The 25043-nt window shown below is 53.1% G+C and overlaps 1 protein-coding gene across 5 annotated transcripts in view; it reads left to right on the forward strand.

Annotated features, from left to right (window-relative positions):
• The window catches only part of NECTIN1 (nectin cell adhesion molecule 1), a 98290-nt gene that overhangs the window by 23184 nt on the left and 50063 nt on the right, over positions 1 to 25043 (forward strand). For all 5 annotated transcript variants that reach the window (XM_085560223.1, XM_085560224.1, XM_085560225.1 and 2 more), the window contains exons 2-3: positions 23345 to 23695; positions 24560 to 24862. In XM_085560223.1, the coding sequence (XP_085416349.1) occupies positions 23345 to 23695; positions 24560 to 24862 (654 nt within the window). The remainder of the gene's footprint in view (positions 1 to 23344; positions 23696 to 24559; positions 24863 to 25043) is intronic.

Here is a 25043-nt window from a genome sequence, read left to right on the forward strand (position 1 = left end):
GGAGAGCAGCACTTCAGAAGTCATTTCTGAAGAGAAAAGGCTCTCCTGAGATGGCTTCTCCAGCTCAGCAGCTCCTTGAGACAGCAGAGGCTGAGGTCTCCTCCACAAGAGATTTTAGCAGTGATTGGGGAAGTCTCTGGATGAGCAGATCTCATCCCTCGTGTCCAGGTCAGTGAGAAAGGCTCCATTTCACTGAGTTCCCTGCAAGACCCTGCTTTGAAACAAAAAGGAAAAAAAATGGAGCAAATCATCCAGACTCCCTGGTGTCCAAGGGAAAAAATAGCCACTTCCAGATTTATCCAGCCCAAGGTAGATTTCTTGTGCAGAGTGCCTGAATTACGAATTTCTCCTCGCTGACTTTGTGCAGACAGAGAGCCAAGATGAAGGTGTCTGCACGGTGAGCTGGGTTTTTCCATCAAGGGGGGCTGCTCGTTGTGCAGGCAGGGTTTCTCCTCCTCCTCTCACCTTTCTGCAACTTTAGGAGCCCTTTCAGTGGCTTGGAGATGCCTAACAGCTTCACAGTGGGGAAGGTGGCCCTTTCTTGGAGCCTCCTTCTCCCTTTCCTGCTTCTCTTGTGCCTTCCCATATTTTTCCGTGGTGTGTTTGCATGGCAGGAAGAGAAAATGCCAGGATTGGAAATGAAATCTGGAGAATAAATGGGAGATTTATTAATTTATTAACCTGGCAGAAGTAATTACTGCCTCTCCAAGATTCATCTCCTTGCCCGGGCTCCCACACGGTCCCAGGGGCCACGTCAATGTGACAGCAAGGCTGGGAAGAGCTTCCTGAGGGGAATGGAGAGCAGAACACACAGCCAGGGTGGACACAGGGCACAAGGGCAGGCACAAGGGCATCCTCCCAGAGCTGGGGATGAGACAGGGCAGGGTGAAGCTGAAGCTGAAGCATCATCTCAGTGCTCACTGCAGTAATCCCTGTGCCCTGGGACACTGTGGTGTGGCAGGGGACAATCCCAGCCACGGGAGCTGCACTGCAGGAGCTGCTCTCCACAGGTGCACTCTGAGAGATGAATTCTGGCAGAGTTCTTTGAACTGCTCTGAGTCCTTGCACTCTTCTTGCACCCCTGCTCCTGTTAATGTGTCATTTAACACAAGTGTGGGCAGGATCCTGCAGTCCTGAGAGGTGCCAAAACATCGCTGCTGATTCCCCTGGCTCCAGCTCCTGGCATTATCAATTAAAAAGCCATTTGTCCTCAGTGTGTGCACGGAAAAGCTCTCGGCTCATTTTATTCTTCACCACCCTCAGTGGAGGAAGGCCTGGGACTCCATTTAAAATCTATTTGAGCAGTGGTCCCGAGGTTCCTCAGTGACTTGGCGAGGTTTCACAGGCTGTGCATTCAGCCAGTGACTTCTCTGCCTCCCTCAGCATCCTTTGCTCTTTTTCCACCTCTGTGAAAAAAGGCACTGGACCAAGAGGAGTTTTCAGACAATCTCTGTGCATGCTTTGGCCTCATCCTTCCTCGTCTGGCAGCACCAAGCAAGGACAGTGATCCTTTTTGCTGCTTTGTGGCTAAAAACTCCTGTAGTGGTGCTCCCACTTGCTGGATGCCTTCATGTTTGTCCAGTGCAGAGCTCTCGAGCTCTGCAGGGGCGACAGGGAAGTGTTTCTGCAGTGGGACAGGGCCAAGTGAGCCCCCCTGCCCTCCCCTTCCCACAGCCCTGGCTCCCTGTGCGCCGAATTTCCCTGCTGGGAATTCGTCAGGCTGCTCCTCCTGGCAGGGCAGAGCGCTGCTGTTGTGTGCAGGGGTGCCAGAAAGGCAGAGCCAGAGGTGCTGTGGAGGCTGGGAGCGAGGGAAAACGCATGGGAAGTGTGAGTCAGGTGCCTGTGTGCCATCTCTGAGCCTGCCACAATCCCTCTTCCCCTTCCTCCTGGCAGGGCAGGGCTGACGCACAGCCCTTGGCACGCACAGAGAGGGAAATCAGCCCCGAGCAGCTCCAGGGACAGCTCCAGCCCCACCTGGGCAGCCCTGGCTGAGGGGGAGCTCCCCAAAACAGCTGGAGGGGCTCTGGTGCACTGAGCTGGGCTGAGGTTATCGAGGAGGGGCCCAGCCCCTGCTGCTGCCCTGCTCCTCGGGGTGCTCCAGCTCTGGGGATGCTGGAATTGCCCAGGATCTGCTCCAGTGCAGGCCACGATGGCCTGGTGACAGTGGGACAGAGGGACAGTGGGACAGAGGGACAGAACACACAGCCTATGAAACCTCGCCAAGTCACTGAGAAACCTCAGGACCACTGCTCAAATAGATTTTAAATGGAGTCCCAGGCCTTCCTCCACTGAGGGTGGTGAAGAATAAAATGAGCCGAGAGCTTTTCCGTGCACACACTGAGGACAAATGGCTTTTTAATTGATAATGCCAGGAGCTGGAGCCAGGGGAATCAGCAGCGATGTTTTGGCACCTCTCAGGACTGCAGGATCCTGCCCACACTTGTGTTAAATGACACATTAACAGGAGCAGGGGTGCAGTGGCTCCGTGGGACCCCAGCTGGGGCTGCTCCCCAAGCCAGGCTGCTCAGCAGTGCTGGGCTCACAGAATATCAGAGCTGGGAGGGATGCACGGCTGAGTCCTGCATCCCCACAGGAGGGTGTGAGCTGTTGGAGCCTCTCCTGATGGGGTAAAACACAACCCCTGTGGGCAGGCAGCAGGATCTGAGCCCCACTGCTGCAGATTTTGGGTTGGGAGCTCAGACCTGCCGGGGAAAGCTCTTGGGAGAAGGGACAGCAGGGAACGTGCCTGGAAGGGGCAGCTCCTCCCTGCTGGGGCAAGCCAGGATCAGCTCCTGCCCTCGAGGGTTGGCCGTGTTCTCCTCCAGCTGCTTTTCTGAGGGTGCTGTGGGGCAGGATGGACCCAGCAGGGGGATTTGCCAGATGCTGCTGTGCCTCCAGCCCAAGCGAGGCCAGGCCAGGGAGCCTCAGCCCTGCTCTGCTCCTGCTGCCTGGCCCAGCTGTGCCTCCAGGAAGGGCTCTCATTTCTGGGCTGGGTTTCTCCTTTGGCTGCTTTGTTTATGGGGCAATAAATGACACAATCAGGGGCCTGATCGGGTGTGCTGGGAGGGAGGAGAGGCTCGATCAGCTCAGCCATTCCCAGCACCAGGGGCTGTGGAGATCAGCCTTGGCAGGGAGGCTGGATCCTGTGAGGGTTTTGTGGGAGCAGGACCAAAGGTATCACCTCAGTTTGGATGCCTTTTCCAAGATGTCAGATCAAATCTTGTGTTTAATTCTAAGCTTTGGCTTGCAGGCCTGAAGTTCTGAGAATTTCCCATTTCAAAGTTCCTGCATTTCCAATTCCAGCATCTCCAGCTTCTTCTCTTCCCAGCATCTGTAGCCAGGATTTCCCAATCTCCCAGCCCTTTTTCCCTTTTTTCCCCACTGCAGTGCCTCTTTTCAAGGCCCATCCCTGTGGACAGGTCTGTGACTTCCTCCCCTCCTGTCCCCCCTGTGCTGGCTCGCTCCGTGCCCCCCGTTTTTGGTGTCACTCCCTGCTCTGCCCCTCCCAGTGTCTCCCATCTCATGTTCCCATATTTCCCGTTGTGCTGTGCCTGGAGGGGTGTCAGAATCTGAGGTATTGATGATTCTGAGATTGTAGAAAGTCTCTGTCTGTCAGCCCCTGCCAAAGCAGAAGCCATAATTGGTCTGTGCTGGTTTCCAAGTTGTTTATTCTGTTTATCTCTCACATGTTCTGCTGCCCTGCCCAGCTCTGTCCTGCAGGGCAGCGTGTGGGGCTCTGCCCTCAGTGGGATGTGACAAACATTCAATACCAGAAACTCCCTGGGCTGCATTTACAAGAACGTGCCAATATCTGTCACCTACGTTGGACAGTGTGTCCCCAGCCTGAACCAACAGAAAAATGCCAACACCACAGTGAGACATGGAGGGCATGAAGAAGGAGAAAAAGGACAAGGCACACCCAATTTCCTCCAGCTTGTCCCCTTTGGACCCCTCATCTAGAATCCTAAAATTTTACTTTTGCACCCGTGCCACACTTAATTATTACTCATATCAAACACTCAGAGCTGGTAATTGATCCTGTAAGATTGAAAACTCTTTTCCATGGCCAGAGATCACAGCCAGTGTCTCTGGGGGCTCTGTCCAGGGGGTTCCTGACCCTGCCAGGGTCCCAGGGCAGCCAGAGGGAAGTTCTGGATGCCCACAGAGGAGTGATGCCCAGGGAAGAGGGGCACCACCTGCACCGTGCCAGCTCCTGGAGGCTCCACAGGAGCCACAGCTGGACGTGGGATGGAGAAGGTGGATGGGGAGGGAGCGTGGGAGAAAGAAAGTCCTGTGCATGAAATATTCCAAGTGGGGAAAACTGGCAAGGTTGCTAATGCTCTGAAGGAGGAGGCAGCCCTCTCTCAAGCCCTGGGGCAGATCAGGAGGCAATAAAGGAGAAGAAAACACCAGAAATGAGATCCGCCAAGCTGACGGCCCGAGCAAGCTGAAACCTGCCTGGGAAGGCAGCTTGTTCCAGAGTGGGAAGGGGCAGATTCCCAGTCAGGACTGGCTCTGTGCAGTGCCTTTCCCATGGCAACAGAGCCCCAGGTTTGCAGGAAGAACTGGGCTTTCAGTATCTGGAGGGGAGCTCTGCCCCCAGCCCTTAGCCCTGAGTGCAGGCTGCCCCAAGCTCAGTTTTTGGGCACTTTTTGGGAAATGCCAGCCCAGCCCAGCAGCTCCTCTGTGCAAGCCCCAACTCACAGAGCTTATCTGGGGCTCATTTACAGCGACAGAATAAAAGCAGGCTCATTCCAGGACCTTTCACTCCAGCACAGAGCCCTCCACAATGGCAGTGAGAAGGGGGATCTGCTGTTGCAGCTGGATTTTTCCTTTGGGGAGCACTCGTGCAGCCCCAAATATCTCACCTCACTACCAGGCTGCACTGCATCTTGTGCAATTTGTGCAAGTCTCCTGCCCTCAGCCTGGCTGGAGCTGGAGGAGGGGACAGCAGAGCATTCCCTGGGCTGAACTGTCCCTTGTCCCCGGGGCTGGGAGCCAGGGGACATTCCTCAACAAGCCAGCACAGCCCCTCCAGCTCGCTGCTCACACATCCCTGTGCTCAGGACAGCTCTGCTACATCCCAGGGGTTCTGCATCCCCGCTGCTGCTTTGCCTGTGACATTTCTCACTAAATCTGCCTTTCTGGGGCAGGTTGGAGCAGGCAGCCCCGTTTCTGGTTGGACAGGCTTTGTTTGTGCTCTGGGAGAAGCGGAGGGGTTGGGAGCAGGGATGGGAGGTGCAGGGTTTGTGGCCTGGGAGAGAGGGGACGTGCTGGGACCTGCTGCCCATCACTCCCCCTCGCCGCTGTTCCAGCTCAAGGTTTTGAACTTTGGGAACGTCTCCCTGAGAAAAAAAGGGTGTGAAACGGTGCCAGAGGGGAGCAGGGAACGGAGGAGGGGAGCAGCAGGAGTGGGTGGCTGTCTCGTGGGTGTTGTCTGAGCCAAGGCTGCCCAGTGTGGGGACACGGAACAAGCAGCCATCCCCCCTGGGCCAACATCCAGGCTCTGGAATTGGATGGCTGCTGTCTGTGAGGAGCAGGAATGGCACTGTTTCCCTTTCCCTGCTTCCCTCTCTTCTACTCAGCTCCTTCTCCATTTCAAATGTGCTTTTTTCCCCCCCAGTTCCTTCTCTCCCCACGCTCTCCTCTCTCTTCCATCCTTTTGTCTGGCTCTGTGTGAGCCCCTCTCCTGCCTGCCTGCAGAATTCCTGTGCCCAGACACAACAGATGTTAAAGGGCAAGACTGGAACTACTCTAGATGCAATCTCCATTTTGCTCAAGGATCATTAATTACCTCCATGATTAAATACAATTAAAGATCCGTAAGACCTTTCTAATATCAGGGCCTTTAGCAAGGGCAGCTTTTAGGAACCTGCACCAGCAGTAAAACAAAAGGAGGAGATAGACCAGCAAATTGGGGAATCCCAATTAAAATCCGTGCTTAGCTCATTAACCTAATTACACATTGTGTCTTGCTGGCCTCAGCTGGGCTGAGGGGGAGGCGAGGCAGCAGTGGGGGCAGGCTGGGTATCCATGTGGTGATCCTATGGGATTGTTTATGTTGGTGTCCATGTGCTGATCCTGTGGGATTGTTTATGTCAGGTCTGCATTGGCTGAGGAAATGGCCTTGGTGGGGGATTCGGAGCTGGGGCTGCGGAAATCCAGGAGGGTTTTGTTCCGAGCCCTGTGTACTTGGAATACAGCACGTGTTTCCTCTCCCCTGAAATGTTCCCTGAGCTCACACCCTGCTCTGTGCCCTGCCTGCCAGGTGGCTCCTTCCCACACCCAGCTCAGCCTCAGCCCTCCGTGGAGAGCGGGGGAATGGGATGGAAATGGGTTTGAGGGGAGAGGGGCTCTCTGGAAAGGGGAAACAGGTCAGTGCTGAGCACAGAGAATCCCCCAGGCAGGCAGGTTCCTTTGCTGAGGCTGAAGAACAGCCAACAGAACGTGGGGTTCACCCTGCAGGGAGATATCTGCTCTGCTTATCTGCTGTGGCACCAGGAATCCCTGTCCCTTGTCCCCTTCTCCCATCCTGAGCCAAAAACCCTGAATAAACATGTCCCATTCTCCAATCCTGAGCCCAAAATCCTGCAGAAAGGTTTCCCTTTCTCCCACTGTGAGGTCCAAAATCCTGCACAAAGGTTTCCCCTTCTCCCATCCTGAGCCCAAAATCCTGCACAAAGTCCTTCCCTTCTCCCATCCTGAGCCCAAAATCCTGCACAAAGGTGTCCCCTTCTCCCACTGTGAGGTCCAAAATCCTGCTCCCAAGCCTGGCGCAGCAGCCTGCCTTCCCAGGAGTTTTTGGGAAGGGAGTCCTGTTGTCCTGGCCCGTCTGTCCCACCGAGAGAGGGAACAGGAAGCTTCACAGGCTGGAGCCAGGTGACTCAGGGATTTGTGGCTTTTCCACCCCAAAGTCTGCGGGGTGCAGCTGCCTACGTGGCTGCCTTCAAAGGCTTGGGGAGGAGGTGGCAGGTCCAGGCACATCCTGCCCAAAACCGGCCCAATTTGGGGCAAGCAAGTCGGAGCTGGAAGAGGTCAGGGTGTGGTTTCCCATGCACCAGGGCAAGGGAAATGGAAGGAATGGGGACTCTGAGTCCCATGGGACCCAGCTGTGGGTCCTGCAGGCGTGGGGGAGAAGGGATGGAGGCAGGGAAGCCAAAGAAGGTCTGTGCAGCAGAGCCACTGCCAGCTGGGAGGGGACAGCATTCCCAGCTTGAGCTGCCCTGTGGAGTGCTTGGGAAGGAGGCACAGGGGAGTTAGGCACATGCAGGAGGTTTGGACAGCACAGTTTGCCACGTTCCTGCTGGGAAGGAGCCCTGCCATAGCCTCAGATGCTTTCACACAAAGCCAGGGTGCCCCACGTGGCTGTCCCTGCGTGGGGAGAGAGCTGCTGAGCCCTGGCTCCCATCTGAGCCCCCTGGGAAAGATCTGTGCCCTCCCTTCCCCACACAGACACACACCCAAACACCATCTTCCTTCCCCTGGCTTTGCTGTGGGCAGCCGAGGAAGATGAAGGGATGTGAGGGGACCACGGGGAGCTGCTGGGAGCTGGGGAGGGCTTGGTGGGATGGGGGCAGGTAGAGATGAAGGATCTGCCTCTTTGGAATGGGAAAAAAAAGTTTCAAAGGCTGCTGAAGCTCCTTGGGCTCGGCAGTGGTGGCACCGGGGTGGGAGGTTTGCAGTTGCACAGCTCTGGGGTCACAGGCAGCGCCCCAGCCCAAACTGGGGTGCAGGGGAGTCATCCCCACAGCCATAAAACCGTAGGGAAGCTCTCAGCCAAGAGTTAAATCTAACAGAGGATCAGCAGGAGCTTGGTGAGACATCCCAGCAGCCTTGCTTTGCACATTGGCCATCCCTTGGCTGGTGCTCTGCTTGCAGGTAATTAAAATGGCTTAACCCTGCAGCCCCAGCTGCTGCCTGCTTTGTCTCTATGCCCAAGGGACCCTGCCCTCCGTGTCTGCTCCAGAGAACCCCCTCTCTGCAAGGCTAAAACCATTTCATTGCACAGGCAGAGAGTGAAGGCAGAAAAATCCTTTTTCTAAATCATTTTTTCTAAAATCACTGCAATGGAAAGAAAGAAGGGAGAAGAGAAAATCCTAGGCATGTGCAGAAAGAGAGGGTTTGTAGATCCTACAAGGAGAGAATTCTGAGTGATGCCAAGTGTGCCTGGAGTATTCCCAGAGCAAACAGTGCAATTACTTTGGATTCACACTTTGCCACTGGGTTGTCAGGCCCGAGGTTGCAGCTCCCACAGGGCTCTGTGCAGACTTGCAGATAAGTTGTTGTGCTTTCCCAGGGGATGTGGAAGCTCCGGGAGGAAAGGCCACGCTGACTTTTCTGAGGACAGCTGCAAACTTCCTCTTCCTCTCAGCCTCTGTGTTGGACATTGAGATGCTTGAGTGCATCCAGAGGAGGCAATGAGGCTGGAGAGGGGCTTGGAACACAAACCCTACGAGGAACATTTAAGGGAGTTGGGGTTGTTCAGCCTGGAGAAGAGGAGGCTCAGAGGTGCCCTCGTTGCTCTCCACAGCTCCTGAAGGGAGGTTCAGACAGGTGGGGTCGGTCTCTGCCCCCGGGCAGCACTGACAGAACAAGAGGACACAGTCTCAGCTACGTCAGGGAAGGTTTAGGTTGGATATTAGGAAAAAATTTTTCACTGAAAAAAATAATAAAATACTGGAATTGTCTTCCCAGGGAGGTGGTGGAATCACCATTTCTGGATGTGTTTACAAAAAGACTGGACTTGGCACTTGGTGCTATAGTCTAGTTGAGGTGTTAGGGCATAGGTTGGACTTGATGATCTTAGAGGCTCTTCCAACCTCATTATTCTGTGATTCTGATTCCCTGTCTGAGTCCTTGCTTGGGGACACCCACAGCAATGTCCCAGTCCTTGTCTGGGTGTTTGCTGAGGCTGGGTCACCCACAGGGCTGGGAGCAGCCGTGGGGATCTCACTGGGCTCCCTCAGCTGGCCCTGAGAAGAGCTGAGGGTTATTTTCCTTTTCAGGGCTGTTGTTTCTCTCTGAGGGTTATTTTCCTTTTCAGGGCTGTTGTTTCTCTCTGATGGCATCTCTCCGAGGAAGGTGTGTCCCTCCCCTCAGGGAAGGCTCTCCCTTTCCCTTTGGGACACATCCTCCTCATCCTCTGTGCTGTGTTTGCTCCATCCCTGTGGGTCAGGGCACATGATGACCTCAGGGGCAGAACACACCTTGGCACACTGGGGCTGATCTCCTCTCCCCCTTCCTGATCTGCTGAGATCCCTGTGGCTGTCACAGCCCTGGTGATGTGACAGCATCACAAACAGGAGGCTCCCAAGCCTGGAAGAAACTTTTGGTTTATTCAGCTGCCTCCTCTCAGAGTTTTTACAGACAAGCCAGACAATTTCTGAGACCTCCCTTCACTGCAGATTGAGCTTCTGAACTCTCTAAGCCCTGCACTAACAGGGGTTAATGACATTTATCTACACACTTATCTTCCTTCTCCACTGTCTCTTGTCACTCTGAAGTACCTCCAGTAACAGCTTGTGCCACCCAGGTGACAAAAACTCTTTCCAAGATGGGACCATTACTGTTCAAACAGATTCAGAATCTCCTTTTAGTCTCTCTCCCCTGTCTTCTCTTTTAATTCATTTTCCACTCATTTAATACCCACATGCTTATTTCTGGAAGTCTTTCTCCACTACTATTCTGGTCAGTTTTTTACCAAATTGGAAATGGGACTTTTTGTCCTCTTTCCTCTTGCCATTAGCTATTTATATCCTCCCATCCATCTCTTTAGGTAGCCAAGCATCCAGCTGTGTTCTCTCTGCCACTCTGGTCCCTAAGCAACAAGTAAAGGTGGTTCTGAGCAGCTCTTAGCTCCAGCAGGGGTGACAAACAAGTGACACTGCAGCCTGGGAGAACCCCAGCTCAGCTGCCACGTCCCGAGGTGCTGGAGCCACAGCCAGGCTGGTTCCATCCTCTGTGGAGGAGTTCTTGTCTCCCAGGGATTCTTTCTGCACGGTTCCTCCTTGCCTGGGCTTTGGTCCTGGCATGGGAGGTCAAGGAATGGAGTCACAGCATGCTTTGGGTTGGAAAGGACCTTAAAAACCCATTTAATTCCACACCCTGCCACCAGCAGGGACAGCTTGCCCTAAATCCCATCCAACCTCACACTGGATATTTCCAGGGATGGACAGTCCACATCTCAAGCCCAGCCCATCTCCCCTCCAGGCCTCCCTGTTTCTGCCTCCACTCTTTTCTCTCCAGAGCCATTTCCCCCACCCTGGGCACTCCCCTGATGGAGGACAGAGCTGCTCCTGTGGGAAATGTGGTATTTTGGAGCACCCATCCTCGCTCCAGCCCTTGGAGGCAGCAGAATGCTGTGCTGGGGAAGGTGCTCAGGGGTTTCCATCTTTTTCCATGATAAAAGTTCTGCTGGAAACCTGGAGGACCCTTTCATTCTTTCATTATTCCTCCCACCAGGAGAGCTGGCTGACATTTCTGGGGTAAAGTTTGTCTTAAAATATGCACAATGTTCTGGAGGAACTGTGTCCACGTGGTCATGTCTGCTGAAAAATGTAATAGCCTGGCTGGTGTTCTCTCTCTGTCTTCCTCTTTTTTGCCCCCAAATCTGAAAGGAACAGGCGTTCTCTCAAGCAGCCTCCCCTGGAGCTGCTGATTTATTAAAAAAATCTGGATATTGATCTAGTACCGATATCCAGCTGTGATGGACAGAAACTCTCTAACAGTTTAAAGTTAGAAAGTGAGTGTTTATTGTGTGTGGGATCGCTCCCAAATCCACACCGCAGCTTCCAGGTGATTACAGAGCCTTTTATCCTTACAAGTATTGAATATTTAAAATACAAATACATATTCATCATTTTGGTACATCCCATTCCTCATTTCAAAAGCCATTCAGCATTCGTGGTTTGTTCCTTGGAATGGGTCGGTGTCCCTTCCATGGGGAGGGGTCCCAAAATGAGGAAGTCAATGAAGTCTTCCTCCTTCTGACCTTTCCACCTTTTCAATGCCAATATGACAAATGAACTCTTGGTAGAACTCCCATTCCTTGTCTTCAGTTGGTTTCAGAACAGAGGAGGCCACAATTGTCTCATGTTCCTAAAAGCTCTTTGTCAGTTTGTGTATTCTTCATTATAAACCCAGCTAACTCAACATTGTGCTGACGAGCAATCAGTTATTAGTTAACTACTAGCTCCTAACTTCATCAAGGCCTACTCATTTATTATTATTATTTTAATTAACTCTAGTAAGGCTTATTTCTAACTTAAATCTCCTCTAAAATCTCTAAATCCCTTAAAGTTTGCCTTTCACTGTGAGAGAGTGGAAAGGCACAAGCAGCAGACGGAGGAGGAGGAGGTGGGCACAGCAGGCAGGTGCAGGGTGGGAGCAAATCCGGCTGGCAGGAGGGAGGAGCAGACAGGGAATGCAGGGGGAGAGGGGCTGCAGCAGGGCTGGGGGTCCCACACTGCTTGCAGGGCTGGCCCAAGCCCCCAGAAAACTCCTGCCCCAGGGACAGGGTGGGGTGAGACCCAGGAGAGGATGGATCCAGCTGGAGCAGAGCCTGGAGGGGGCTGTGGACAGCACAGGGAGGTGATTTGTGTTTGGGGGTGAGAGCTGCTGGAAAGGTCAGCATGACTAACACAGCATGGGCTGGCAGAGTGGGGATTTTGGGCGTTTCAGAAGGAGCTCTCCTTCTGCTTTGTGGCTGCCATTTGAAAATTTCCACAGAAAGGAAATTTCAAAAGAGAACTTCGGCCTGGCTTCATCTAAAATGCCCCCATTGCATGGTAACTGAAGCGTCCCATCCTGGCTGCACTCCTGGCTATTGTTTTACCATCATGCCATTTCAAAGAAATCAGAGTCCACAAGGGAAAACCATTTCAAACTTATCAAAAGGGCTTTTTTTTTTTTTCTTTAAAATAGAATTTTGCCAAAATCAGCACGTTCCACTAGATGGTTTTGGCTTGGACTAAGTGACACTTTCCATCAGAAAAATATGCTGTGCTGGAAAATTTTCCACCAGCTCTGGTTATTTTTTTCATAGCATGCTTTCCATTTTTGTGGCAGCCTCCAGTTTGAGCTGAGACAAAACACACAGGAGTCCCCTGAGAGCAGTTGACCTCCTGGTCTTTGGAAGAGCAGGATGATTCCCTGGAGCTCTCCCCAGTGGCACAGGAAAATCCATCTGGCATCCACATCCTTCTGCACGTGGCTTGTTGCTCCCTGAGAAGGAAACAGGGAGCCTGGTGCTGATGTAGTTGAAGAAAAGTCAGTGAAATCACCATGGAAGTCAATAAAATCTGTCAATTAAGGCCAGCTGAGCTGTTTAACCCTGAGAATCCAGGCCTGGTTTCTCCAGCACGAGGCTGGCAATGGGGTGTTGGCTCTTGGCTTGCTCATCCTGCGTGGATTTCCATGGGGAGCTGATTGCTTTTGGTCCTGCCTTGTCTCTCAGGAATCAGGATTTGGGGAGCAGTTTTAGGGCAAATGTGTGATTCCAGCCTGCCACGGGGATTGAGGCCTGCCAGAGCTGTGGGGATCCCAACCTTCCTGCTTAGAATAAAAGTGAAACATCCTGAGAGAGGCTCCCAGAAGTGTTGAAGGTTGTGTTTGAAGTGACACCTTTGGGCACTGAGGGACTCAGCCCTGGTGTCACTCAGCACTCCTGAGGGACATTTATCATCAAATTCCCCTAAGTGCTGTAGCACAGCCCAGCTCCTCCCTGGGGCTACCTGGAAGCACAAAGCCACCTTGTTGGAGAATGGGATAATCAGGCATGGGGAAATTTTGAATTTCTCTTCCTGGAAGTTCACCTGTGTCCCTCTTTGCATTTATAATCACTGAGGAGATACAACTTTTGAGTCTAAGTCCCCAGTTACCTCAGCAGGAGGAGTAATGCTCCCACTGAGAGGTGTCCAGAGGGAAATGGTAGTTTGTGAACCCTCTCTGCAGGACAAATCATCTTTTTTTTTCTGCAGAATTCCCTGCTCCTCCTGCCTCACCCTCTGCTCTGGTCTCTCTGAGCCCTTGCTGACAGCCCTGACCTTTCTGGGCAGGGAAGAGGGGCTGTACCTGTGTTGATATCCCAGGAAAGCAAAGCCCAGGCGCTCCAGAGGATGGGGCAGGGAGCTTGACCCGTGGTGGGAGGTCTCCTGCTGGGCTCTGACCCTCCCTCCCTGCTTTCCTCCCCGCTCCCCCTGCTCAGCCTGCCTTTAATGGGTGGTCTTGTCACTTGTTCACAGCCCTGGCTCTTGCAGGCCCCTCTAAGCCCAGCAATCATTCCTGGATGGAGGCTGGGACCTCAAAGGATGGCAGAGCTGCATCTCCACCCAGCACGGGGTCACAGAACAGTTTGGGTTAAAAGGACCTCAAAGTTCATCCCATTTCACCCCCTGCCATGGGCAGGGACACTTCTCACTACCCCAGGTTGTTCAGAGCTCCATCCAACCCAGCCCTGGACATTTCCAGGGATGGGGCAGCCACAGCTTCTCTAGAAAACCTGTGCCAGTCTCCCACAGTGGAGAATTTCTTCCTAAAATCTAATCTAACCCCACTCCTTTTCAGCATGTTGGATATTTCAGAAATGTGGGGCTGGCTTTGCTCAGAGGGTGAATGGCACACTCACCCCCAGCTTCAAAGTCTCTCCTAATTTCTGGCATGTCCTTAGCACAAAATCTCAGAGATTTGGTTGCCAGCAGTTTGCTCCTAATTTCTGGCATGTCCTTAGCACAAAATCTCAGAGATTTGGTTGCAAGCAGTTTGCTCATGGTTGGTAAAATCGTGAGCCACATTTTGGGAACCTTTAGTGGAGCTCCTGACTGGGCAATGTTTAGGTTTCCACACTCTGCCTATTAAATGGATTTTCCACTTCATCTCCCTGGGTTTCCTCAGCCATGGAAATGAGGGTGACTTGGCCATTTGCATGAAGGGTGGTTGGGGCTGTGGGGCCTCCCCACAAATCCTCCATCCCTGCTTCCTCAGGGGAGAATTGCCACCGTCCTCTGCACATCCCCACCTCTAACCGGGTGAGATTGCTGCTGCTTGCCTGGGTGGCCTTGGGCACATCTCTTTGTCATTCAGCACCTCTGATTTCCCCACCCCTGCAAGCAGGGGTAATAAGGCTTTCCTGCCTCTCAGGGTGTTGGAGGATTAATTAGTTGCTGTTTGAAAAGCCTTTTGAAGATGCAAAGGTTTTCCCATAAATATGCAGAGCGATTCCTGCAGATGGGGCCCAGGTAGGGCTGGAGCTGTGCCTGCCTCTGCTCTGTGCAGATCATAAACCCGGGAAGAAGTGAAATTTGTAGAAATTCCTTACACAAGGGCTTGGTGATAAGAAAGCTGAGCAGCAGCAGGCTGGACATCAAGCAGAGCACTGAATTTGGGGTTATTTGTGCTCACTGTTCTTTCTGGGCTGCTGTTCACGGGCAGGAATCTTTAAACAACCCACAGAAAGCTGGGAGGTCTAAGCCTTTCCCACTTCCCTGCAGAGATATCTCTAGGGCAAGATAAAAACACATTAAAAAAGAAATCACAGGCGGGGAGCCAGCGAAGGGTGTCTGTCCATTGCATCTGTTGGTGCCATGTTTGCATTTGTCTTGTTTGCAAAGCTTTCCCCTACTTGTCAGCCACCAGAACATATATCACATTCTCCTGGTTACAAAAAAAACTTGCTTGTTTCTGTCTTTCGAAACAAATTGCAGAAGAACGGAGCGTAGCATTCCTGCTTGCGAGAGGAGGAAACATTTCTTTTTAACTTCGGGAGATAGTGAGATATCAGCAATATGTTATATCCTGAGAGATAATGGGAGGAAAGCAAAACCACAGGCAGAAAGTTGTGACTGTTAAACATACATTTCAGCTATAGGGAAGTCAGAGTTTTGATCTTCCCCATGAAAATTACAGGGCTGGCCAGCACCAGCGGGGTTTGGCAGGGACGCATTTCTCACCACGTTTTGGACACAAGACCAGCGTTTGGATCTTTGATAATTTCCTGTGCCCGGGCATCTATCCTGATGAAAGAGGCTTGGTTTGAGTGGGGACAGAGGGAATTGGCTGGTGGGGCCAGCCAGAGGAGGCTGCCAGTTATTAACCCTGGCGCTGAAGTGGCGCCTGAGTCAGCAGAGTTTCGGCTTTGTCCCGTTCCCATTGTGGAGGCGAGTGAGTCATTCCCTGCTCCAGCCCTGAGAGCTCCCCCATTTCCCCACAGAGCAGCGAGGGAAGGAAGGAGCTGATGTTCTCTCATTTTTCTGTGCCATCCAAGTTTATTTTTGTTTTTATTGAATCTCTCCAGTCTCGAGTTCCCCTCCTTTCGGAAATGAGGCTCTCCATGGGTTGCTATCTTCATCCCCTCTTCACAGCTCCTCATTAAATCTCTCCTCCTTAGCACCTGGAGAGCTCTAAGAGCGAGGAGATTTAGCACTGGACCAGAACTCCTTGAACGACATCCAAGGCAAGAGGAAGTCCAAGAAGGAGGCAGAGCAGAGCAAACACTGGTGTGCATTTGGGGACTCAGCCCATCAAGATAAGGTCTCAGGACAGTCTCAGCTTAATTAGCTTCCCTCTTCTCAAAGCTCCAGCTTCATTCCCTTCCTCCACACTTGATTTTCCAGCTTTTCTTCCCCACCCAACCACCAAATAAGCATCGGCTCTGCTTGTGGTCCTCTTTCTTTTGCTTACAGGTTAGAATTGGTAAGCAAAAAGACCTTGTTTTTTTTTCCTTGCTGGCAGGCAGCGAGACGGTTCCACAGAGGACAGTCTTGGATTTTTGGTTCTTTGTCTTTGCCTGGCCAGCTGCCTGCTTTTCCTAGTGCAGCATGTCATCCTGGACATATCCAGTGCTGGAATAGTGGCTGTGGATGAGCAGAGGCGAGCGGGTGGGCTGGGGTGTGGTGGTGGAGACGCAGGAGGGGTGGGAAGATGTTTAAGGCTGCAGTGGAAGGAGGACAAATCAAAGGCACAAGCATTGACCGGCTGGAGGGGCAACCCTGGAGACAGGCAGTGGGGAGGGAAGGAGATGTGACGTGGAAATTGCAGGAGAAAGGAGATTGGAGTTGTGAAACCAAGCTGCATGGGGAGCTGATTGCTTTTTGGTCCTCGTGAATCAGGATTGGGGAACAGTTTTAGGGCAAATGTGTGATTCCAGCCTGCCATGGGGATCGAGGCCTGCCAGAGCTGTGGGGATCCCAAACTTCCTGCTCAGGATAAAAGTGAAACATCCCAAGAGAGGCTCCCAGAAGTGTTGAAGTTTGTGTTTGAAGTGACACCTTTGGGCACTGAGGCACTCAGCCCTGGTGTCACTCAGCACTCCTGAGGGACATTTATCATCAAATTCCCCTAAGTGCTGTAGCACAGCCCAGCTCCTCCCTGGGGCTACCTGGACGGGTGGGAGAAGCACGCAGCAGGAAAAGAGCTGAGGAAGGAGCTGGAGTCACATCCAGCCCAAAAGGAGAGGGGAAATGAGCCAAGTGCCCACGCTGGGCAGGCCAGGCTGGGGCAGAGGGCAGCTGTGTGTGCCCAGGTGTGTGGGAGCTGGCAGCGGGATGCTGGATCAGCCCAGCGCGCTGGGGCGGGCCGGCGGGGACGGAGCCTTTGTGCTTTGTTGCTGAGCATGGGCTTTGGGAGCTTTATTGCAGGAAGGCCTTTCCCAGTGCTGTGTCAGCTCTTTCTGCTCTGCCAGCCTCCCTGCTTTTGCCATGGGGCATGTTCCCCTCCCCGTGACTTGGGGGGTGAAGCAAAGCAGCTGTGAGAAAGCCAGGGAAGGAACGGCAGGGAGAGCTGGGAGCAGAAGCAGGCTGCTGTTCCCATCCCACTGCCCTGCTTTCCAGCCCTTTTCCAGGCTGGATGCAGCTGGGGATGTATGCAGAGTTGAAAAACTCATGGTCTGGTCTGGGGGTCATCCCTGTCTCTTCAATCTTGGCCCATCCCGACCTGGCCTCTGCTTTTCTTTCATCTCTTTCAACGAGGAGCACTGGGACACGCTTGGTGTTGCTCTTGTTTGGGGCCTCTGTGTGAATCCCAGCAGTGCTCAGTGACCAGATTTCCCAAAGTGTAACAGGGAATAAGTGGAGCATCGATGGATGAGGCCCTTTGGGGAAGAGCTTTCATTCCAGGGGGCTCCTGAGGCTGCTTTGTGCTCCATTTATCCAGATTGGAAATCCTGCATAGGCAGGAGAAGGCTTTATCCCAAAGGCAGCCAGTGATGGAGACCTCGCTCGATACAAGCCATTGACTGCTCCTAGGATAAAATCATCTCTGCTCTGCCACCATGGGCTGGATCTGGGTCTGAACCAGTGACCTCGAGGAGAGGACCCCGTGTTTCCCATTTGCAAGCCAAAGCCCAGCCCAGTCCTTTCTTGTTTGAGAGGGATTTATGTGGCTGAGGGCCAGGCGGGCCATTGTACAACGCTCCCATTTCCCGACAGCTCCCATAAATCTCTCCCAGCTCCCACTGGGAAGGGGGCAGGGATGTCTGGGCGTGCAGTTTCTCTCTTGGGGTGCCCCCACCCCATCCCAGTGTTATCTCAGGCCTTTCATGTGCAGCCATGTCACCTGGAGCTATAATCTTGCCACATCTCTCTCATCTTCCTTCTGAGGCTCCCCCCTCCCCTTGTGTAAAACTCAAGTTTTACAACCCCCGTGGTGCTCAGGCTCTGCAGGAGTGAATCAGTGGATGACAGAGAGACCTCCAGTGAAGGTCTGCTGCCACAGGAAGGGCCTGGGGTGACGCACTCGAGCCCACTGACTCACTGGAGCCCACTCCTTCATTGCAACAGGCTCCCAGCAGGGTGAGACAGGCTCTGTGCTCTTGGAAGAGCAGCAGAATCCTGATTTAAATGCCTGGCAATCAATGCAAAGCCTCCCTGGCAGGAGCAGAGGTACTAACCCCAACCTCTTGGCCAAGCGCCACCTCACACCTTTGCTTCTTGTCACCTGAAATTCCCCTGCTGGGATTTAGGATCTTCTTTCTCATGTTTCCCACCCTGCCTGACACACCTGGGCTGTTCTGGAGGCTCTGCCCCACCAGAGTTGCGTTTCACACCTTGTTTTCCTTTGGAAAGATGAGTTCAGAAACACCAGCACCACTGAGAGGAAAATTTTGGGCTCCTGTTCCATCCCACTTTTCCTTCATGGAAAATTTGCGGTGTCTGTGAGAGATACAGGACCACGGGTGGGACATCACTGCCCAAAATCAGCTGCTTCTGTGGGACTTTTGGGCAGGTTGAAGTGAGATGCATTGATTTGTCCTTCTGTAAGGTCCCAGCTGCTGTGACTAAGAATCAGGAGCGATGCCTGTGACATCTTCATCAGTCATGATATTGCCACACCAAAGGGTGGCTCATCCCACTCTGCCAAGGGCTGTTTCAGTGCCCCTGGGGGGAGATGAGTATCAGGGAACAGGAGGGAGAGAAATTGGTGAGAGGCTCAGCAGAGGCAAGGTTGTGCAAAGCAGAGTGGGGTTCACATGGCTCTTAACAAAGAAGCATTGAGTGAGGTTGTGACAGAGCTCACCCAGAGCCTGGAGATCATTTCCAGAGCTTTCTGTACGGGGGAGCAAGAACCTGATCTGCAAGTGTGGGAGCCTCGCTGGAACAGCACCTCCTGGGCTTTTAGGAGAAAGGGTTTCCAGCTCCAGGAGCCACCACCTGCCACTTCTGCTGTGTCCCACACCCAGGGAGTGCAGACCTTCCTTCCCAGCCCGTGTGCCTCAGGGCACCCCGAGCCGTGCACGGTGCCCCCGAGGCCTTGGTGAATATCTGGGGTTGGGATCGTGGGGAAAGGCATCAACACAAACCACTTCAGAGGCCAAGGTGGAGGAGTAGGATCTCCGAGGTCTGCACTAATGAGGTCTTGGCACCAACATGTCTTTGGCACACGGCTGGGCCCTTTCTGGTCCGTGACAAAAAATAACACCACAAAACAAATGAATAAAATGCAAGTGGGCAAGCTGCAACCTATCCAGCTAATCCTTGCTGGCTGCCCCTGGGAGGTGTCAGCATGGATTGGTGGGCACTGGGAGATCTGGGGTGTGAAAATGGCAGGATTCATCCCAAGCTTCCTGCCTGCCCTTCCAACCACACGGATCGTTCAGCAAAGGAGAAACGTGGCCAATCTCAGCACTTCACACACACACATCCAGCTGAATATGTTCAAAGCTCTCCAGAGGCTGATTAGTGATTTTATTTTCTCCTCCTCTGCCGGCCGTGCGTGCTCATTGCTATCAATTATCTATGCATTTGCCCTGATGAATTATTGAGTGTGTAACGGGGCGAGGGAAGGCCCGCCAGCCCAGCTCAGTCACCTTGCAAACAAGCGCTCTCCAGAGCATGGCAGCAGCCAGGTTTGCCCTCTGGCTTCTGATTTAGGGTGGGAAGCAGATCCAGCAACTTCCCAAACTCCTTTCCTCCATCTGTCCCCCTTCCTCATCGCTGCATTGAGCTGTGGGTGCTCCTGGAGCAGAATGGGTGCGTTGTTTTCCTGATTTAAGGCTTGGATGACTGGAACAGAGAGAGTTTTTCCTGTCTTGCAAAAGAGTTGTTCAGTCGCCTGGAAAGGAAACACGATTTCCGTGCTGTGTTTGGGGTTTTTCAGGGTGTTTTTTTGTTTGTTTTTTCTTCTGCCGGGTGTTATTTTTTTGTTTTCCCTTTTCCCCTGGAGCCTCGAGAAAGTTTGGAATGTGTTTTTGTCAGGGCTGCTGCGTGTAAGGGCCTGAATCCCAGCTTTGGCAGCATTTGGCTCTTGGCAAGCTGTCCTCACTCAACTGGCACCAGCTTTTTCCCTGGCCAAAAGTCTGGCTCTTCACACCTGGACACAGGCGAGTTCTGCAGGAATCCTGTAGGTTCAGGATCAAGTTTATCATCTCCAAAATCCACTTTTTCTCCAGTTTATGTCCAAGCCCAGCCTGTTTTGATGCATGGCAGGGGGAGGGTAGAACTGGGAATTGTTGCTGCTGCTCAAGGTCAAGATAAATAACTTGACTTGTAAAAGGGTCAGTTCATTAATTTGCAGGGAAATCACAACGCAAAGGAAGGGCACGGTGATGATGGATGGAGCGAGGGACTGGACTGACCTCCCCTGTGCTATCCATCACATTCCCTGCTGGAATGGCTGCAGCCCGGTTGACTTTATCTTCATTCCAGAGGCACATCCTGGTTGCCCATCACTGGTGGCTCATGCCACCGGGGACTGCCAGCCCTGCAGGGTGACTCTGAGGAGAAGCTGGTGGCCTTCCACCCTCCCCTGCCTGCAGGTTGGTTCCTCTGCTGCTCGCGGGCGCCGCGAGGAGCCGCGACTTCCCGGGACCGCTTTGTTGGGGCGTGGAAATGCCGGTTCAGAGGGCCCGTGGGGGGTCAGGGAGCTCGTGGGGAGCAGAGCCAGCTCTCGTGGGGAGCAGAGCCAGCTGTGCCAGCACCCCAGCCCCAGGCGGGCCCCGCTGTGGGCACCAGCTCTCAGTGGAAGAAGCGCTGATGACTCCGCGCTCCCTGGGAGCTGAGGGAGTGCTGAGCACACCCGCCCGGGCTGGGCTGCTCCCAGGCCCTGGCTACGTGATTGAAGTGCTCCCCAGCAAGCTCCCACACGCTCTGGGAGGCTCTGGAGCCTTCCGAGCCAGACTGCTTGGCAAAGCTGCTCCTCACCTCGGCGGGCGTGGGCAACGCTGCGAGAGGCTCGCTCACCTACGGGGTGGAAGGAGCAGCATATGCGTGCTGGAGACATCTCCCCCTCCCCTGTCCACCCGTTCTTCCCTCAGATCCCAGCTCGGCCTCACCTAAACCCAGCCTGTGCCCTCGTTTCATCAGGGAGGATGTTGTGGGCACTGGTGGCAGAAAAGTCCTGCACTGCGTTCTGCTGCTGGGACATCCTTCTCCAGAGGGGAAACGTGCTCCAGATGTGACTTTCTCAGGGTGGGGACATCCCAACCCTCTGCTTTGTGCAGGGAAAACTGTGGGGGAAATGGTCCTGGCTGTGCTGGGAGGGGAAGGGTGCACCCTGCCAGCCCCAGAGGACTCGGTGGCTTCGTGCGTGCAGGCACTTGAGGGCACCAGCACTTTGCTGTGGCTGCAAGAAGCTCTGGAAAACATTCCTGAGCACCAAGCTGCAGTGCTGGGGTGTGGGGCTTGGCTCGGGGAGCAAGGGGCAAGCCCACACAAAGCTCTGGAGGCCGAGTTTCGGTCGGAACTGCTGATGGCTGTGGTCAGCTGGTGGCGTCTGGTGGCCAGGCTGGGCTGTTGGGGCTTGTCCTCAGGGTCACAGGAAGGAGAAGGGAGAGAGAAGAGGCGTGGATGAGATGTGGGGATGAGGATAAGGCTGGGAACAGCAGGTAGGGAGTGAGGGGGCAACGTGGAGTGTGGGTGGGTGGAGAAGAGTTTTGTCTGCCTGCACTCGTGTGTGTGTGTGTGTGTGTGTGTGTGTGTGTGTGTGTGTGTGTGTGTGAGAAACTGCGGGAAGGAGACTCTTGGAGAAGTCCCAGGGCACATCTGCCACGGGGACCAACACTGAGGAGTTTATTTTACCCTTGGACAGGGAGCCATTCATCCCTGGAAGAACAGAGTAGGGTGACATTTCTGTTAGGAGGTGCTGTCTTGTTTTCTCTTGCTCTGCATTTTTCTTTCCCCAGCCCCTCTCTCTGTTCTATTACTCTTTCATGTTCCTCACTCTCTGTGCAGAACATGAAAGAGTTTTCTATCTTTCTTTTTTTTATTATCCCTTTCTTTCCTTTCCTCCCCAGCTCCCAGAATCCATCCAATTGCAGATTCTCCCAGAAGCTGGGAGCAAAACCCGCTTTTCTCGTTCTTCCCACCTTGCCTCTCTGTTGTATTTATCATACAAATACTGCCTGTATAATTACCAGAGCATTATCTCTAAACACACAGATTAGGAAAAGACACAGTGGCAGCAAAGATGAATTCCAGGGTCAGTCTGGTGGGAGATACTTTTCTCCATCTGTCAGGGGAGGAATGGACTGAGACAGAAGAGTCACCATGGACTGCAGCTCCCACTTTTCATGAGCACCTTCCACAGAATCAAGGTGGAAGGTTCCTAAATTCAGCCACTTCTGGGGTTAAAAGGGCACAAAAATGACCTGGATGATACAGGGAGATCATGCAAGGTGTAGAGGCAGTGCCTTAAAGCCATTCTTGTATGGGAATTATTGCTGCCCTGAAATGAGGGCTGAGTCTTTGCAGCTCCTTTAATTACTGCTGCAGCTCCAATGGGATTAAATGGATGTCTGAGTGTGTGTTAGCATATGTTGGGCTGTGCTGAGCTGATAAACATCAGGGCTTTCACATGCCTGCAGACACACATGCCCTGCATATTTACCACAACTGATTCAGTGTCACCCCGAGCTGAAGACAAAAGGGAGGAAGGTGTTATTGATCCAGCCTTGTGCCTTTGGGTGATGATGATGATGATGAGCCCTGGGCTGGGCTGGTCACAGTGGGAGGAAGGTGTTATTGATCCAGCCTTGTGCCTTTGGGTGATGATGATGATGATGAGCCCTGGGCTGGGCTGGTCACAGTGGGAGGAAGGTGTTATTGATCCAGCCTTGTGCCTTTGGGTGATGATGATGATGATGAGCCCTGGGCTGGGCTGGTCACAGTGGGAGGAAGGTGTTATTGATCCAGCCTTGTGCCTTTGGGTGATGATGATGATGGTGAGCCCTGGGCTAGGCTGGTCATAGTGGAAGGAAGGTGTTATTGATCCAGCCTTGTGCCTTTGGCTGATGATGATGATGAGCCCTGGGCTGGTCACAGTGGGAGGAAGATGTTTATGACCAAGAATGAAGCTGCAGGTGGATGCAGGAGGTGCCTGTAGCTACAAATTGCTCTTGTATCAGCCATGTCAGTAAGAAACACAAACCCTGTGAGGAACAACTGAGGGAACTGGGAGCGCTCAGTCTGGAGAAAAGGAGACTCAGGGGTGACCTTGTCACTCTCTACAGCTCCTGAAAGGTGGCTGTGCTCAGGTGGGGTTGGGCTCTTTCTCCAGGAACTGACAGAACCAGAGCACACAGCCTTGAGCTGCACCAAGGGAAATTTAGGTTGGATATCAGGAATAAGTTTATCACAGAAAGGGTGATAAAGTTCTGGAATGGCTGCTCAGGGACGTGGTGGAGTCACCATCCCTGGGTATGTTTAACAAAGCCTGGATGTGGCACTGGGTGCCAGGGTTGAGTTGAGGTGCTGGGGCTGGGTTGGACTCAATGATCCTGAAGGTCTCTTCCAGCCTGGTGATTCTGTGAGTTCTGTGAAACAAGTGGAATGAACAGAGGGGTTCCTGAGCCTGATGCCCAGTAACCACACTGCTTCTGGGAAGCGCCCGACGCTCACGTGTTGCCGTTCCCTTGCAGGGCTGCACGCTCAGGCTGTCCTGGTCAATGACTCCGTCTCGGGGTTCATCGGCACGGACGTGGTGCTGCACTGCAGCTTCACCAACCCGCTGCCCAGCGTGAAGATCACCCAGGTGACGTGGCAGAAGGTCACCAACGGCACCAAGCAGAATGTGGCCATCTACAACCCCGCCATGGGCGTGTCCATCCTGTCCCCCTACAAGGAGCGGGTGACCTTCCGCAACCCTTCCTTCAAGGATGGCACCATCCAGCTGTCCCGGCTGGAGCTGGAGGATGAGGGGGTTTACATCTGTGAGTTTGCCACTTTCCCAACCGGCAACCGGGAAGGGCAGCTGAACCTCACCGTGCTGGGTAAGGCTCTGGGCAGGAGCTGCAGGGTGAACTCCAGTCCAACAGAGCTGGAGGAACCTGAGGTTCTCACCCTGGGAGCTCAGGGCAAACATGGGGGTGTAAATTGTACCTGGGGATGGATTTTTAAGTTGGCTGGGAAGAGGTGAAGAGCAGGGAGCACAAAGCAGGTGGTTCTGAGGCAGCTGAGCTGTCACACTTCTTCCTTCCAGGCCTCAGCTCCCCTTTGCCCTCCACCTACACTCCTAATTTTATTTTTTTTTTTATGTTTAAAAAAAGACTGGATTTGGCACTCGGTGCTATAGTCTAAGTTGTGGTGTTAGAGCATAGGTTGGACTTGATGATCTTAGAGGTCTCTTCCAACCTCATTATTCTGTGATTCTGTAATGTAGGTGCAGTAACAGTGACCAAGTCCCTGTGGGAGTGGTGATTTTAATGAGCTGGGGTTGTCAAACAACAGATTGATCCTAAACTCAAGCAGAGCTTGTCCCTCAGGGCTGTGAGTGAACAGACCCCACCCAAGGTCTACATGAGTAGTTTTCTCTCCAATTTCAGTTCCTTTCTAGCACAGGGATGAAAACCTCTGGGAGGAAAGGACTTTATTTATTTATTTATTTATTTGTTATTTATTCCACATTTATGGTACCTCCACCATTGTTTCCCCATAAATGATGCAGGTAGATGGTGCAAGGTACATAGGCACTGCCATAAAGCAATTATTACATGGGAATTATTGCTGGCAATTTGCACAGCCAGCCTTGGTGGTGTTAGATGGCTCTTGGGGTGTAGCAAACAGAGTAGCATTGCCTTTCTAACCATCCCTTTGCACCTTTTCCTTCTCCTCCTCCTTTCTGCACTCCCCTGCAGCCAAGCCCAGGAACTGGATGGAGGGCACCAAGAGGCCACTAATTGCCAAGTCTGGCAGGACAGAAAAGATCTTGGTAGCCACCTGCACCTCCTCCAACGGGAAACCCCCGAGCACCGTCAGCTGGGACACGAAGCTGAAGGGGGAAGCGGAGTTCCAGGAGATCCGGAACAGCAACGGCACCGTCACGGTGATCAGCCGGTACCGGCTGGTGCCGAGCCGCGAGGCGCACCGCCAGCAGCTCGTGTGCGTGGTCAACTACCAGCTGGAGAGGTTCACCGACAGCATCACCCTCAACGTGCAGTGTAAGGGGCCTGGGCACGCTCCCTGCTCAGGGCTGGGCTGGTGGAGGGCTCGTGGTCTTGGTTCTGAGGGTGAAAACTGAAAGGATCCCTTGGAATAATTGTGGGGTTTCTGTTTTTCTTCTTTCTCTGCCTCTGTCGTGTCCTCTCTGCTCCCCTTCTCTCTCTTTTGCACTCACTCACA

This window comes from Lonchura striata, chromosome 24 (genome assembly GCF_050655825.1).
Source record: "Lonchura striata isolate lonStrDom1 chromosome 24, ASM5065582v1, whole genome shotgun sequence".
NCBI lineage: Eukaryota > Metazoa > Chordata > Aves > Passeriformes > Estrildidae > Lonchura > Lonchura striata.